We start from the raw sequence: 17,295 nt of genomic DNA on the forward strand, positions 1-17,295 counted from the left end.
CCTGCAAATTCAGTTTTTACATTTATAAACGCGACCAATTTGCAGTACAAACCTGTTGTTCACCATGATGTTTTAACAGAAGCAGAGGGGAAGTCATTAATTGTAATATCACACCTTACTGAACATGGAATGTGGTTCATTATCCAATTTCACATCACAAAGTTCCATTTACAACCCGTGGGAATATAATGGTCTCCTACTAATGGTCTTCTGGTAATTAAACAAACATGCATATTGCTGTCTAATAGAGTTACTGTGGTAACCATTTTCAGAATTAACCATCAGTGCATGCTCGGTAATTCGACAATGATTAGATTTTTTAAAGCAAATATTCGAATTTCTTTGACTCCGTGAACCGTTATGAATATGCAACAGTCTAAATGCTCCCATTGCCTCCACAGTAGACCAGCCTACTAATTTACCACGGTACTGCTGAATGCTTCATTGATATTCATGAGGTCTGTTCACTTTGCTTACCATTTTACTGAGGCTGCCAGGAGATATTATTCCAGACAAACAGCCTGATGCGTGTTTGGGCTAAACCCCATCACAATGTAATTAATCCCTGTGGGTCTGAGAATGAGTTTTAACGTCAACTGATATACTGTGGAGAGGACACTATTGAGTTGTAGCAAGAATGAAGGTTATAAATAAGTCAAAATTCATTAGCATTTAAAAACATTTGTCATGCTGTGAAAATGGATGGTGACCATGACCATTTAGCTCCAACATGATGATTTAATAATAATGACTTCAATTTTGAACTTTTTCTAATTCCAAAGCTGTTTGTATGGCTTTAGAAAGCTTGGAATATGGTGCAAGAGTCAAATGCACAATATTCAGTCATTTTTAGTCTTTGACTGCAGAACTGCTTATTTTCAACATTATATATTTTTATTTTAAAGATGAAAATTCTGTGACGGCACTAAAACAAATAAACCTTTACAATGATTTATTGTCATTTTATGAAGCAAAAAGAAAAAGTTAAATTTTGTGATGATGCTCCTATAGAATAAACACCCTTGTCATTTGTATAAAAAAGCAGCTTGAAGGTTCTGTAAAAATCTGCTTTTATGTTCTATGAAAAAAGTAAAATCATAGAGTGACATTAGGGTAGATGTACTGTAGATGAAGACACAATTGTAGTTTTTGCTTGAAATGTTTCTGTAACACAGTTCGGTGTTATGGGAAGAAGGAGGCAGGAACCTGCGAAAAAAACAAATACAAAAAAATGAAAATAAAGACAACAGCCCCTCACGGACGACTGCTGTCACGTGTAACAAAACACAACATAAATCCAGGCCTGGCCTCTCTCGATCTCCTGTCGTCGCTCCTCCTTTAATGCTTGCTTCCACTCCTCCGTGACCAGGGCGTCACGTCACGCAGGTTTCGCTCATTATCAATCACGCCACCGGCCTTGCACCGTTCTCCCATGGCCCTCGGCCTCGTCCTGCTCGCCAGTTACAAATTTTATATTATAATATTAGTGTTAACAAACTATATTGCTAAAAAGGCTTTTTTACGTGGGTTTTTTACCCACTCACCGAAGTTCCTTTGGTTTAAAAAAAATAAAATGAATATCCCGCTGACTGTATGAGTAAATCCATTGAACTGTTGACCTGTGTACATTAGAAATAAGGCAGCAGATCAGTCGTTTTCTCGATCTGAGAAATTACATTGGCCAAACCGAGAGCAAAACTGATTTACTCCTGCTGCTCGAACAATCCCTGCGTGAAGACCTGCAGGATGTAGAGCAGAACAGCAGAGCAAAAATAAAAATGGTTTGTACCTTGGAATTATAGTAAAATTATAGTAAAAAAAGAGAGTGTGTCCATCATATCTCACCCCAAAATCAGAAGAAGAACAAGAAACATATTTAGATTATTTGTATTTCTGTTTTAAATATATATTTAGTATAAAAAAATGTATTATTAGTGGCATTGAGATTTTTTTTTTGTGTGTGCAATTTTCATATACTTCCACTTTGGTAGATTAAGTTGATGCAGGAAAATAATAAAAAAAAAATTTCATTAAAATGGAAATAAATGTTACATTTAATATTAAGTAATGTTCAGTGCAACAAATATGACCATGTTGTATACTTTATAATTGAAATTGTGTGTGTGTGTGTTTGCATAATATATAAAATCTAAACTTATATAAGATATAAATAATGTTTTTTTCATCTCCATAACAGTAACAAGAATTTGGAAGAATTCTGCTTAGTCATTAAAATATTGCCACAGTGGAAAAAACTATAAAGGGCTTTTCTTTATGCAAATTATCATTTAGAGGTGAAATGCGACCTGTATTTCTTGACACATGCTCCAATTAAGACAAGGTTTGTTTTTTAATCACAGCTGGCTCTCGTTGTCTGTTGGCTCTGGCTTTGGCCAAAATATCTTCACAGAAGGAATATTAAATTGGTCTCAATCCTCTCTTCATCTCATCATGCTGTCCCATCCAGCCCTATCATGCTCTCTGTGCTCGAGATGTCCTTCTGGCTTCATAAATAAACCAGTCCTAGAATGGAAACTGCGGTTTCTGAGTCCTGTGTCAGACCAGCGAGTGATATACAGGTCTAGCTCTTCAGAAACTGCTACACATCCACATTTTTCCACACTATAATTGAGTGTTATTGCCACATTACACGAAGATAAATCTTGTGACATTGAAATGCTGATAATCATCCTGCTGTTAAGAATCACAGCCATTGAAGCTCGTTGTCTTTTGTGTTATATCAAAACTGAAAGAGTATGTTTGAGTTTGAGGCATAATTCAAGCAAAATAGGGAGGCGTGCTATTTAAGCTGCTTTAAAAACATTGAACATGGCAGTATTATCAGATCTGGTCTAAAAAAAGATTCTGTAGTGGCACAATTTTTTCACCAATTATTATGGTCAGTTTTTTTTCTCTCATTGCAATTACTTAAACGTAGTAAGTATGAATTAGATTTATAGATCTATTGGAAAAGTAAGAATATTTAACTAACCTGTCTTGTACCTATACTCATGTTCTGACCTCTCTGGCTATGATAAACTTGAACACCTGTCACTATCATTCCTGTTGGCTTCTAGCATGCTAATGTCATGCTCCATGAAACCCCTGCGGAGCTCATAAAATCTGTTTTCTTTAGCCTACATGCAACATTTTCCCCTGTCACATGGATGCAGAATCTATTTGACATCTGCCAGCAGCACTTATATGTTCCAGTCTGATGGCTGTATAGTTCTCAGTCACATTCAGTGGTAACATAAGGGGCTTTCACACTGGGTAGTTATAGGAACTAGCCATCAGGACGTCAGAGCCATCTCAGTCTGCTCCCTAGTTCAGTATTCAGGGCACTGATCAGGGAATCGGCCATTTTGGCCTCAATCGCAAAATCCTGAATCGTTTGTTTCCTGGACCCACAATGCACCGTGAAAGCCATGGAGCATCAATGCTCACTATTTTCCCTTAACAGAAGTTCTGAAGCTCAAAACATAAATCACGTGAGCCAACTCACTACACATAATATGACATCATAGACACCGGGAGATCTAATAAGCTGATTCAAACACAGCTCTCTTTTGAAATATAAGAAGATGTGGTTTGTCCTGTCTGTTTAATCCCTTAAGACATAATTGACTGTATTTACATTAATTTCCCGTCATAAAACCATTTTGAAATTGAAAGCACAAAGCAGCCTTCTGAGTAAAATTTTTTTTGTACATAAGTCCACTGCATTCCGAAAAACATAAATGATGGCTTCGTAGAGCATTTATAAGGAAAATACAGACGGGCGAGACCGCACACTGTTTCTCACGGCGCATATCCTGTGCAATGAAAAGAGAATGTCCTTGTAATTCGCTTCAACCTTTCTGAACTTTATTAAAGATTATTTTATGGAAGGTTTGAGTAGTGTGTGTGTGTGTGTGTGTGTGTGTGTGTGTGTGTGTGTGTGTGTGTGTGTGTGTGTGTGTGTGTGTGTGTGTGTGTGTGTGTGTGTGTGTGTGTGTGTGTGTGTGTGTGTGTGTGTGTGTGTGTGTGTGTGTGAGAAATTGGAAGCAGAATATGGATGTTTCTAAAGCACACTCAGTCATCGCGGATCGGTTTCAAAACTAAGCTCAGAATGATTCTGAAAATCGATCCAGAATCATTGGAGAGAGAATCACGATGCATCGATGGATCGTGTTTTTTTTTTCTTCTTCTTTTTTTTTCTTTCTTCCACCCTTATTCTCCTATTGTGCTGGGTTAGAACCTACTCTGAAGTAGGAGCTAATTTAGTCTCGCCACAAGGCATTCTATTAACTGTGAGACACCAATGTGTCCCTGAGCAAGACACTTAATCCCTAGTTGCTCCAGAGGCGTGCGACCTCTGAAATATAGCAATTGTAAGTCGCTTTGGATAATAGCGTCAGCTAAATGAATAAATGTAAATGTAAATTAATAAATGTAAAATCATTCCCAGTTCCTTTGGTGCAAACATGGCAAAAAGCAGTTACTTTCACCAAGAGTTATAGGAACTATAGAAAAGTTCCTCTGTTGCGAAAGAGCCTAGCGCTAGTTCTCTGAGGCTACATTCACACAGCAGTAGAATACATTTGTTAGTCCTGTTTTAAGTTCTAAATATGGTTTTGTTATAGTCAAATAATTACATTTTCAGGATAGGTGTTTTTGAGAGTGAATTAGCTCATGTTTTCTGTCATGTCAAACAGTCTTGTGTCCTGTGTAAGCTGTGTTGTTGAATATGTTGTTACATTCATATTGTTTACATTTTTATACATTTACTCATTTAGCATGACTTTAACATGAGTTATGTTGTGTGATTATAACACTGATTATGGTGTTAAATATCTCAGGGGTCACATGGAGGTTTTGACATATTTGTTTGTTTTTATAATTAAGGAAGTGATTAGTGTTAGGCTACAAGTCTAAACGTACATTTGTTTAATTATATGATATATGTGGTGCAATTATGTCCAGCTTTGGTAAATTGCCTTGTGCACAATGGAATGTTGTTTGTTACTCAAATGTTTATTTCTTAAACAGAGTTCACACACAAATGATTTTATTCAGTAGATCGCAGCTCTTATAGCATATAGTATAATTTTAAAGCTGTTCTTTCCTTACAGTTAAAGTGATTGCTGACCACCGATATCAAACTTAAAACTTTCAGATCACAAATCTACTGTATATGACTTCAGCAGATATGTATTGGAAAGCTTGAAGCATATGTACTTTTATCATGCTTTTATGATTTTGTTATGGCTTGTTTTCTTTTTTTGGACCTTGAAAGCCCATGTCACCATCTATTTCCATTGTAAGTACGACATTCTGATGATTGTTCCACTGAAGAAAGTAAGTCAAACAGGAGTGAGTGTGTTTGGAATAGCATGAGAGCGAAAATAGGGTAGTTACTTGATGTTATAGTGGTTTTGTTGTTGTTGTTGTTGTTGTTGTTGTGGAATGATAGTTTACGCGCACAAACACACACATATATGCACATTAGACTGACATTCCCTTCACAGCACCAGGTGGCACACAAATCAGTATGTGTACAATCAGCCATAATCATTTCAATCAGACATCCCAGTGTTTCGACCGTTTGTTTACGCTGTTTGTATACTCTGATCATTTTAGATGCTGCTCAACTCACATATAAAAATGCAATTTTGCAATGGCACATACTCTTGCTGATGATGAATAATGATAAAACCGAGAGTCTAGACTAAACACAAACATGGAAATATAAAGTATAATAGTTCCAGCTCAAAAACACGATTGGTTAAAGGCCCCTATACAGTCATGCTCCAACGTTTACATACACCTCGCAGAATCTGCAAAATGTTAATTATTTTAACAAAATAAAAGGGATCATACAAAATGTTATTTTTATTTAGCACTGTCCTGAATATTTTTTTACATAAAAGATGTTTACATATAGTCCATATAGAAAAAACACAGCATACCCTTTATTCTTAATACTGTGTCATTACCTGGATGATCCACCACGACCATCTTGTTTTGAAACTCTAGCAGAGACACATTTGGTCTTTTTGTTTCGTGATGGTTGTTCTTGAGTCCCTTGTTTGTCCTGAGCAGTTAAACTGTGATTTTAACTGATTTTACCACTAGTTTTAGGCACCCCCTCCTAGATTTGTGCCCAACAGTTGCCCTTACCCGTGGTAAAATCACAGTAATGCACAGCTTACGATGGCTTATTCCTTGCAAAACACAATCCAGGCAACTCAAAATGGTTAATGGTCCAGAAGGACTCAGGGTTACATTTCCACTCTGCTGACTGTTAACTGCTGACAAATGGCCGTGCCGTCTTGTTGTGCTACAGTATATGTGCCAGTTTGAATGCTTAAGCACTCCCAGGATGCATCTTTATACTATAAGGTTAGAGCAACCCTTCATGCTTGTAGCTTAACTTTTTTAGCTTGACTTCTGAACAGATTTTTGTCTGTTGGTTTAGAGAATAAAAAACATTAGTTTTGGACTTATAAGTCTGACTGGTAGAAGTTCATTATTTCTGACTCAAATATGAAAATCGTGCGTGAAATACATTTGTTCGCAGTGTCGCTATGGTCCCAGTTCAAACTGTCAAAAGGAGACAGATGCCTAGCCATCTGAACAGTTTCAAAACTCAGACCCTCAAGTCATTCTCATCCCATTTGGAGCACGTTTGTTTAGATGAATGGAAACATTACCCATATGTCATTGTATTAGAACAGAAGTCAGCGTATGGAGCAATATGACAGTGTTAATACAACCTAGATATTTCCATCAGTCACTGTGATCGCTAATGTATAAGGATCATGTTTTGTCCGTATTTTGGAGAGAATGACCACTGATGGACAGGAGAAATGCTGACAATCCTGCCAGGCTGTTTCTGTCATAGCAACACTGGCATTACATCGGCCATTTGGTGACACGACATTGCAGACTTCGCCAGGAGCGGACGTGCCAACACAATTATGACAAGATGATTGCTGCATGGTGCCTTAACTCTTTCTTTCCCTCTGTATCCTTCTATTTTCATAACTACCTGTAATGCTTTTCTTGTTTTATCTCCTTTGAGCCAATCCTGTTGTATAAAAATGCCATTGTTCCTCTCAGGCAGCAATGAGATTTAATTTTGAGAGCAGATGGAGACTTTTGGCCTAAAGATATGCCCTCTTGAATTTAGAACGAGTTCTCAGTTATGTTTCTTTTAAAGATGAACGATGTCCCTTATGTTCCTTAGGATAAATAAAAGACATGAAATCTGTATTGTACAAAGCGCTATATAAATAAAGGTGAATTGGCTTGACTTGACTTTAAATTAATAAAAATAGCATAACTCTAAATAAATAATATATTGGTCATGGAAGAAGTTGATGAGAAATGTTTGAGTTCACTTCGAGCTATGACTTTTCTGAGCACAAATGAAGCACACTTAAGCCCCGTTCACACCGCCAGCGACTTTGTCGCTGTATGTCGCTAGGCTCTGTACTGTGAAGTCGCTTGTGGGCGTTCGTAGTGCAGTCGCTCTAATGTTATTGGTAGACTGCACGTCTGGCCATATCTATACAAAATACCATCACAAGTGATATATACAACTATACAATTTTAATTTGACTAGGAATTAGGCTAAAAAGAAACAGTATACTCGATATATATCGAACTATAAATGTATGAATTAAACTCACTGAGACTGTCAACAGAAATCGTCCTCGAACTCTTCTGTCTTGCCTGCACTCGAGACGGTGACGTGAGCTCCACTGAAAGGCTTCTTTCCTATTGGTTGTAGCTCGCGAAAATCGCTTCTCATTTGCATAAAGTTGAAATTTCTCAACTTTTGTCGCTTGTCTCTTGTCGCTTGACACGCCCACATTCTGTCACCAACGGTCATTGTCGCTCGTGTCGCCGGAAGTCGCCAGCGCTCCATTGAAATTAATGGGATCATGTAGGGCTGGACGATATGGCCAAATTTTATATCACGATATATTTCTTAATTTCGGTCGATACGATATAATTTCGATATCGATATGAACAATATAAAAGCCTCAGAAAAACTGCCAAGAACGCCCATAACAGATGTCTGTTCCTACAATCTTCTGAAAAATGAATTTGCCAAGTCTATGAAATCTGCTGGAGTCTTTCGCTACTGCACCATAACAAACTTCATGAAGCAATGAAATAACCCATCATAACAAGAATATTCTCTTCTCAATACCTGCTACAAGACTATGAAAGCATATGGGTAGCAATATTCAGTTTGAAATGTAATATGCAAAATGACAATGTAATATGTAAAATGGCAATGCATTTCTGTTTTTAAATTTACATTTGCCATAACATTTGTGCAACATTTGGTACACAAAATGGGGGAATTTTTTTTCCGATTTAAATCCCATTTCCTGCATTTACATACATTTAGGGACTATGGTGTTACAAAATCCAGGAAATAATTAAGTTGATTATAATGATAAATTCTGCCAAAAATAAAAGTAGGCTACTAAACTATGTATAACAAAAATATGCCTTACTTTTTTCAAGACTTGAGATAATCATTTTATAAAGTCAAAATGTTCACCATTAATGTTTTGTGTGTAAATAAAACTGAAATATACAGAAATTGAATAAGGTTATCAAATAGTCTGAACTGCATAAATTATAAATTAAATATAGATTAATCCTTATTAAAGCTACACACGTTCTTTAGACAAGATCAGTGAGTAATTTGCTCTGTTCCCCTTTTTTCTTTGGTTAACTTAACTGACAGACAGAATTGGCTGCTGTCCCTTTAAGATCTGTCGCTGATGAGAGGATCTTAGCATTTAATTTTCTCATTTGGCTACTCTTAACTTTCATTTAAGATTTTATTTAACTCATTTAGACTGTTCTTGTGAGGATACAATTGACAAAACGGACATTTTGGCATAAATGTGTGAATTATTATTCAAGCGCTAAAGAAAGAGAACTGGATTCTGCGCGTCGTGTACGTGTGTGTGTGCGCGTCAGGACATTCACAGGGAGCGATACCTGCTCATTAGAACTTTCGGTGAGCTATTTTTAGAGTGTGGACGCGACGTTCCTGGCCGCGGACGCGCGCATCGGCACAGTCTATCTCCTGATCCTCGTTTGATGTGTTCCCGCTGCTAGTCGGACTCGGCAGTCACACTCCGGCACATTTTGCAGCACGCTGAAACACCGAAACACCACTCAATTTATAACACTGAATTAGTCTTTCCTCTCTTATCAACTATTTCGTATGCTTTCTCCTCACTTGTGGAAGCTCGTTCAGTCACATTTGCATTGCGGCCAGGGGCGCTCATTCTGTGGCTGAAACTTGCCACGTTGGAGATCCGCTGTTCTGAGCAGTGGCTGCGTTTCTGTGGTGTACGTCATCAGGAAAGTAGCCAATTGTGTTCTGCTCTTTCTGACGGCTGCGCGCCTAACGTCAGTCAGTGACAAATGCTGCTATGTATATTGAAATATCGAAAATGTGTTTAAAAATCATATCACCGTTATCGAAAAAAAAAATATCGCGGTATATATTGATATTGAATTATTGTCCAGCCCTAGGATCATGTCGCTTTGTGGCTGCGTGTCGCTGGCGGTGTGAACGGGGCTTTAGGGTGTTTTCATACTTGTAGTTCAGTTCTTTTGGTCTGGACCAAAAAAGAAAATGATACATTTAGTCCTTGTTTACTTAGCGTTCACACTGTCATTTTTAACACCTAACCTAAAGATAAAAAATAAATAAATAAAAAGGCTTTTATGTTGTATATTTTGCCACGGAAATTGTCGAACTTCCAAATGCTGTGGAGGACCGAGACCCATCTTTTCAGCAGTCTAGATCCACTTGTTTGTTGCGCACTAGGGTTTGGATGGCAGCATTCACACTTATTCAAATGAACCACACTAACAGAGCAATCGCACCAGGGATCGTTTTAATCGAACAAAACATGCCAAGTGTGAATACACCCTAAAAGACACCGCTGAGATCTCTTCTGAAACTCTAGCAGAGACACATTTGGTCTTTTTCTCAAGAGAAAAATCAAAGAACCAAAAGTCGATTCTGTGCTGTCTTAGAGAAACACTTGAGATATTAAAGATATATTTCTGATGATTCTTTCCTTCAGAAAAGTCTGCAAACAAAAGTCAAAGATTTCAGAATGAACTAATTTTATAGCTCAGTTGTCACCATTTGTAATGAATTTAAGTAGAAACCTCTGAGACAAACTTGATATTTAAATTAAATATAAATTAAAAGTCTCTTGAGCTTCGAAATGGCGCAAGATTTTCCTCTGGGACTATCTCTATAACCACACTGTCTCTCTATTTTAAATGCATTTATGCAGACAGGTTCACTTAGGTTGCATAGAAAACACTCAGTAATGGTGTTCCTATTTGATTGAAGAGGGCCATTGTGTGAGTCCAGACCAAGCCTCATTTACTGCAGATTTTACCCAGACACACACATATGCACACAGTATTTCACTCTCACACTTTGAAACACATTCTTTGTGACACATTCTTATCTCCCTTTCCCTCTCGCCCGCACACGCTCTGCTCGACTGTGATGTCTCAAGCAGCTTCGGTCTGCCGGCAGTGCTCGCTCATCTGGAGGTCAGACACACAGTTGGGGGGAGAAATCGGTCATACAGAACAACACGCTGGCTGAGATCGGTCAACCCGAGCATTAAGCCATGAAACGGTGCCGCAGGCTTTGAAGATCTCACTGAAGAGCTAAATCTAAATCTGAGCACACAGGGAGTACACAAGCGATACATTAATACGCAGATTCCCAAAATGGGGAAAGGTGGAGGAACTTAACCGGGAGCATAACACAATCCTCATGGTTGCTTTAAAGAATGAACTTGATTTTTAGAGGATTTCCCCCCATACTAAACTCACCATTGCATTACTATTAGCCACATGTATTATTCATGTGCTTAGGACAAACGATGTGTGACAAGTTAATTTAGGGGATTGAATGACCAGTGAGCGTAATGCTTGCCTTAGCAAACACCACTCATGATTTCATCTTTTTTTTTGAATGTTAAAAACATTGCAGGATGAGAGATGCTGAAATCTTGCTCAGATGGAGGTTATTTGATTGGGTAAGACTCCCAGCATTCCCTGCTCACAGCCTGAGGTAGTCCTGTCTCTCATAAGCACTCCATGAACTTGTGTGCAGGGAATTTCTTCCCAGCAGATAGCAGCTGTAAATTGATGTGTTACTGTAGAGAACACATGCTATAGTCATTCACGCCGCACTTGATAAATAACATGCTCTCTTGGAAAAGTAACACAAATACCAGTGTATTCGCATATGATTGTTCATCCCTATCTAAAGTGCTGAAAGAGACAATAGACCTTATTCACAGCAGCGCCATCTTTTATTTTTTTAACGTGAATAAAAGCAAGGTTGTGAGGGATAGACAGATATCTTCAGTGGGTTGTACTATTATTTATTTTATGTGTTTTTTGGAAGGCTCTGCTGATGAAACACTGCAAAAATATATTTCCAAGAAATTTCAGTAGATAAAAAACTCCAGAAAACATGAGCTGTGGAAAATTAGTGATCTAGGATCTTTAAACAGCTTTTTACAGCAGATGCCATTGAAAACACACTCTATCCCTCAAAGCCTCTTTCATTGTCATGGCGCTGCTCTGAATAAGGTTTATAGCGTTGTATCTCGCAGCAGACAATGATACGTGTTACCAGGTAACCACACCTGACATTGAGTAGAAGGTACTGTAATAAAACCTCATTCAGCAACACTGCTCCTCTCACCAACTCAAGAGTCTATATTTAATTGTATTCAGTTCAACTTTTAGTGCTTAATCCTGTTAAATAATTTTTTTATTTTTATTTTATTTATAAATTTATTTAAAATTCAGTAATTTACGGGGGTGGCAGCTGCATTCAAATGAACTCTTGAAAAATCAAAGTAGTAACTACTGCATTTACTAAAATTGTGCATTCTGCATTCTGTGTGTACGGAACCAAACTGAACAACTAGTTGTTAATGACGTATTTTAACATGCATCAGAAATGTTTCTCTCTTCTATGTGCGGACAGTGTGGCGAAAAAAATCACAGGGAAAGTGGTGTGAACCTTGACTCATTCATTCTTGTTACCATACTAGAAAAATGGCGAACAAGAACAAGCCCGCAATAAGCCGAAATAAATCCAAATGCTTTATGCTGAAAATAAGACCAAGGTGTCGTGACCCGCACCTGCTCACTTTAATAACTATGTAAACTCAATTGCTTTATGAGCGACAAGCCATGGCAAAACTGCAAGAGCGTACTTTGTGAAGCAGTCTTTTCAGAGCATGCCTCCATCGACTGTGCTTTAGTTAAAATGGTTTAACATAATGAAGAAATCGTTTTTTTGTTGCTATAATATTTCTTTGGTCAGAATGGAAGATACCAAATAGCGAGATGCCAAAACTTTATTATGGTTACCACAGAGTCAATTATCGCAGTTTTGGGACTGAGTCGTATTCCGTACATGCATAGAAGAGTAATTTAGGTGACTCACTCCTGCTTTTAAATGCGGTTGTCCTCCTGAAACTTTAGAGTATGTACATGGCCTATAAGTACCTGTACTTTGGCGTAATATGTGAAGCTTTTATGTAAATTCTGACCCTCATGTCATTCCAAGCATTCCAATTTTTTTCAGAATTTCCATTATTGGGTGACACTTAGGTTGAGTAGGAGCATGTTTGGTTGCGTGTGCCCCCCCAAAGTAACATTATAATTTATCTTTGTTTTTACATGTGGTAGTATAGTCATAGTGTGGTGTGTTGAATTATGGGATGTGCATTGAGAGTGTAGTACCACATGGTGGCAGTGCTGGTCCAAATCCATTTCTAACAAATTTCTGCTTAACACTTTAAGCTTTTCAGGAACTTACTTCCAAGTTTTGAATTCAGTTATCCTATTCCATTAAATTCAACAGAAACCACTTCAGCCCATAGCCTTCATTTAGACATGTTTATAGAAAAATACTGCCCAACTTAATTCAGATCAGTTGATAAATGTTACTAAAAGCGTGTGTGTCTGAACATCTCAGTTTTCAGGCACCATGCTGTTTATTCTTTTAAAGGACACTGCCCATTACTTTTTCTTGTAGCTGCTTTTGACTTTTTCGACCTTTTCTTAATAGTGTGTGTGTGTTTGTGTGTGACAGAGACTGTTAAAGACTAATTAATCTCCTGGTGCCCTTCCCGTATCAGCTGTTCATAGATTAACCAAAGTAAATAGTTCTGTTTCTACCTCCATGTTTCCTCACAGAGAACATGGAGACAGTGAGAGTAGCTCTGCATATCCGTCAATTTTGTAATTTATTAACGGTCAGGGCGAGTATGTTTATATACAGTACACGTCCTGAACAGTAGCAATGCCACAAAACAAGCAATTTAAAATAATTGTAACTGTAAGCTGTAAAATTTTGCCTCAAGCAGTTGGTTGGACTCCCTTTGGCCTTCCTCCGTTAGTTTCTTTAATTCTTTGTAGCTTAGATTCAACAAGGTGCTAGAAACATTCCTCAGAGATTTAAGTTCAAATTGACATGATATCATGCATTTGCTGCGGATTTGCCAGCGGCACATCCAAGATGTGAATATCCTGTTCTTCCACATCTCAAAGGTGCTCTACTGGATTGAGATCTGGAGATTGTGGAGGCCATTTGAGTATAATGAACTCATTGTCATTTTCAAGAAAGCAGTTTGAGATGATTTGAGCTTTGTGACATGGCATGTTATTCTGCTGGAAGTTGCCATCAGAAGATGGGGATACTGTGGTCATAAAGGGATGATCATGGTCAGCAACAATACTCAGGCTGTGGCGTTTAAATTATGCTCAATTGGTGCTGAGTGGCTCAAAGTGTGCCAAGAAAATATCCCTCACACTGTTACTGTACACCACCACCACCACCACCAGCCTGAAGCGTTGATACAAGGCCAAGTCACTTAAATCACCTTTCTTCCTCATCCTGATGATCAGTTTGAACTTCAACAGATTGCATTGACCATGTCTACAAGTTGCAGGAGATAACAGGAACAATAAACCTTCAAACATAACCATGTTAACAGACGATACCGGACAAACAAACCGAATGAACAGAGGGTTTAAATACACAGGGTGGGATAATCAACATAACCTGAACCGCATACATGAGACAATCATGTAAAATGGAGACAAACTAGCAAAGGGAATACAGGCAAACAGGAACAGAACACAGAAAACTAAACCAAAACTGAACATACACGTTATATTTATAAAATGTTCTTTTATAGGATATTCCTATTCAGGGCCAAAACTGCCAATGGTTGGTGACTTAAAAACTATTTTTTCAGCCATTAAAACATCTAGATTAATCCTTATTAAAGTTAAAAAGTTATTCAGTCAAGAGCAATGAGTGATTTTTCTTTGTCTTTTGTTTGATTAAAATTTTAAAAAGACAGCAGCAGGAATTTTAGGCTGTTATCACTTTAAGAGCTATTGCATGGAAATGCTGTCACACATGCGTTTTCTTTCTCAACTGTTTGCGTTCACTTAAGACATAACTGACTATGTTTATGAGGATACTTGCCAGGACAGGCATTTTGACAATTTTGTTTGAATATGTCTGTTCAAGTGCAAGAAGACGTGCAAGAGAGCTCAATTCAGTTTCCGCTAAGACGTGGATTTCTGGGCGCTTGCTTCAGATGTTTGTGCGCAGAAAACTTTCCACTTCCCGCGAAAAACTAATTCTTGATGCTGGACCGCCGTTTGTTTACGTTAATGTTCTCACAACTTTGCTTTGTTAGAATACATAATTTTACCGACCAACTGGCAATTGACACTGTTTAATATACTAACCATACTTGATTTTTACACTCATTTGGTGCTTGGTGAATATTAATTTTACGCCCTTGGTCTATTATTTTACCTACTGATACTGTCACATAAATCTTAAGCAAATGGTAAAACCCATCGATAAATGGGACTCTCTGAAGAGACGTCCCTTTAAAAATTAATGGTCACCTTTCAGCATTAGAAGAATAGCCCTAATGGTTTTTGTCTCAGATAGTCCAACCCCAAATTGATTATGGAATGTCCTTTATCAAAGACACAAGCCGTCGTCCGTCTCTCAGTTCATGACAGTAACTGCTACCCAACCGGTAAAATAATACTGAGTTGACTTTGGATGTCACCTTGGGTCACTTTTGTTTGTTTTAGACTCATTTTAGGGTGTTTTAGGGATGAAGGATTGGGGTCTAGCTCAACTGGCACAGGCAATTATGGGTAGTGCTATTTTTCTTTTCCTAAAGAGCTTTATGAGAAGCATTACACATTTTAATGAAACATAACTTAGATTCAAGTTTTAAGAGCTTTAAAAGAGTAATGGATTGTTACCATACTAACAGTCATTCTACTATTAAGTTAAAAATAAAAAATGATTGTTTAACAACCAATGTCATTGTCAACTAATTAAGAGAAAGAGAAGCACAAGATGTTTATTTACTCACTCTGAGCTCTCCGTCAGCTGATATGAGATGAGATGAGATGAGATAGTACATTGTGCTGTTGGCAATGTTTCCATACAGTAAACACCCATTTATCTGACCCTTAGGTTACCAAAGGTTATATATGTTTGTCTTTAAAAGGTCTCCCTGAGAAAATGATGCTTTAAACGTGTGACAGTGTCACAGTACAGCTGGTTCTCGACTGAGTTTTAATTGAAGAAGCTTTTGTATGTTTAGTCTGAATTTATTGAATGTAATTTATCATGCTGATTAATTTCATCAGTTGTACAGAAACAGTGGGAATGTTTTATTCGAGCTGTGTATCCAGTGTTGAGCAGAATGAGCTTTTGTACATTTTGTTCAACACGACCACAAAAAATATACACAATCACTTGACTTTTGTTTGTTGTTGTTAAACATACATTTTATACATTCACGTGAATACACCTTTTTTTAACAGACATGTCTAAATTAAAATAATTAAAAAATGTATTTTGTAAACAAAAATGTTAGCGTGTGTGTAGCCGTCCTGAGCTGCTAATGGAAAAAACTTAAAAACAGTTTTCGTATTCGTATTTCTAAAATAAATCAATACTTTTATTCAGCAAGGATGTATTAAATTGATCAAAATTTACAGTAAAGTCTTTTGTTACAAAAAAATCTATTTGAAATAAATGAAATAAAACGTTCTATTCATCAAAGAATCCAGTTTTTTTCTTTTTTTTACACAATTGTTTTCAAGATTGATAATAATAATGAATGTTTTTTGACCAGCAAATCAGCATATTAGAATGATTTCTGAAGGATCATGTGACACTGAGGACTGGAGTAATGATGCTGAAATTCAGCTTTGCATCTCAGAAATAAATTACATTTTAAAATATATACAAATAGAAAACAGTTATTTTAAATTGTCATAATATTTAACATTACTGTTTATTTTTAATCGAATAAATGCAGCCTAGTTGAGCATAAGAGACTTCTTTTAAAAACATTAAAAATATTACAGATCCCAAACCTTTAAATGGCACATAATATTTATGTGTGTGTGTGTGTGTGTGTGTGTGTGTATATATATATATATATATATATATATAGAGCACTTAATTCATAATGCTGAAATTGTATGATATTGTGAGAGTTGAATCGTACAAAAATGCACGATTTTTATATATTTTTTTGTATTAATCATGGCTAGGTTTGGGGTCATACATATTTCTACAACTTATATTTCTAAGAACTTACCACTTGGTTCTTTTAATCACGTGTCTAGTAAGTAAAGACATCATTTGAAAAGCGAGCACCTGCCCATAGCTGTGGATCCTCTGTCTCAGGTAGTGAAAGGGAGGGAAGAGAGGAAGGATAGGAAGCAGAAAAGGAGGGACACACTCTCACACATTGAGACAGAGGCACAAAACAAGTACCCAGTCAAAGAGAGCCAGAGACGGAGGTGAAGAGACTGTCGAGGGAAAACAGAAGAATGTCTCACAGGAAGAGGAGCTTTACTTTTGGAGCATATGGGGGGTAAGAGCGACTACTGGGTATTTGTGTGTGTGACAAGGACAGATGATAGTGACTTTGATTTCTCATTTGTTCTGTGAGGAGTAACCATTCACAGAGCAGGAAGCACATTGCTGAATGTTTATATGCCATTGTAGTTAATGTTCACTGCAGGTTTATAGATGCCAACTTCCAGTTCTAGGATGCAGATGTTGATTGATCATACATTAGGTATTATCAGTAAACATGATGTCTTCTAATCAATGTTCATACCATTTCTGAATGCTTTATTTTGATT

General features: G+C 37.2%; 1 protein-coding gene across 5 annotated transcripts in view; it reads left to right on the forward strand.

The window, feature by feature from the left end:
• Positions 1 to 17,295, forward strand: part of rap1gapb (RAP1 GTPase activating protein b) — a 106,469-nt gene that overhangs the window by 36,153 nt on the left and 53,021 nt on the right. The window contains exon 1 of one of the 5 annotated variants that reach the window (XM_077197959.1): positions 16,785 to 17,021. The exons of 3 other annotated variants lie outside the window; for them this stretch is intronic. In XM_077197959.1, coding sequence (XP_077054074.1) covers positions 16,978 to 17,021 — 44 coding nt within the window. In that variant the 5' untranslated portion in view covers positions 16,785 to 16,977. Of the gene's footprint in view, positions 1 to 16,784; positions 17,022 to 17,295 lie in introns of those variants that run through there. One more of the 5 variants, XM_077197962.1, reaches the window with a different exon arrangement.

This window comes from Siphateles boraxobius, unplaced genomic scaffold, assembly GCF_051911475.1.
Source record: "Siphateles boraxobius isolate OS27281-9 unplaced genomic scaffold, OSU_SipBor_1 41, whole genome shotgun sequence".
Classification (NCBI taxonomy): domain Eukaryota; kingdom Metazoa; phylum Chordata; class Actinopteri; order Cypriniformes; family Leuciscidae; genus Siphateles; species Siphateles boraxobius.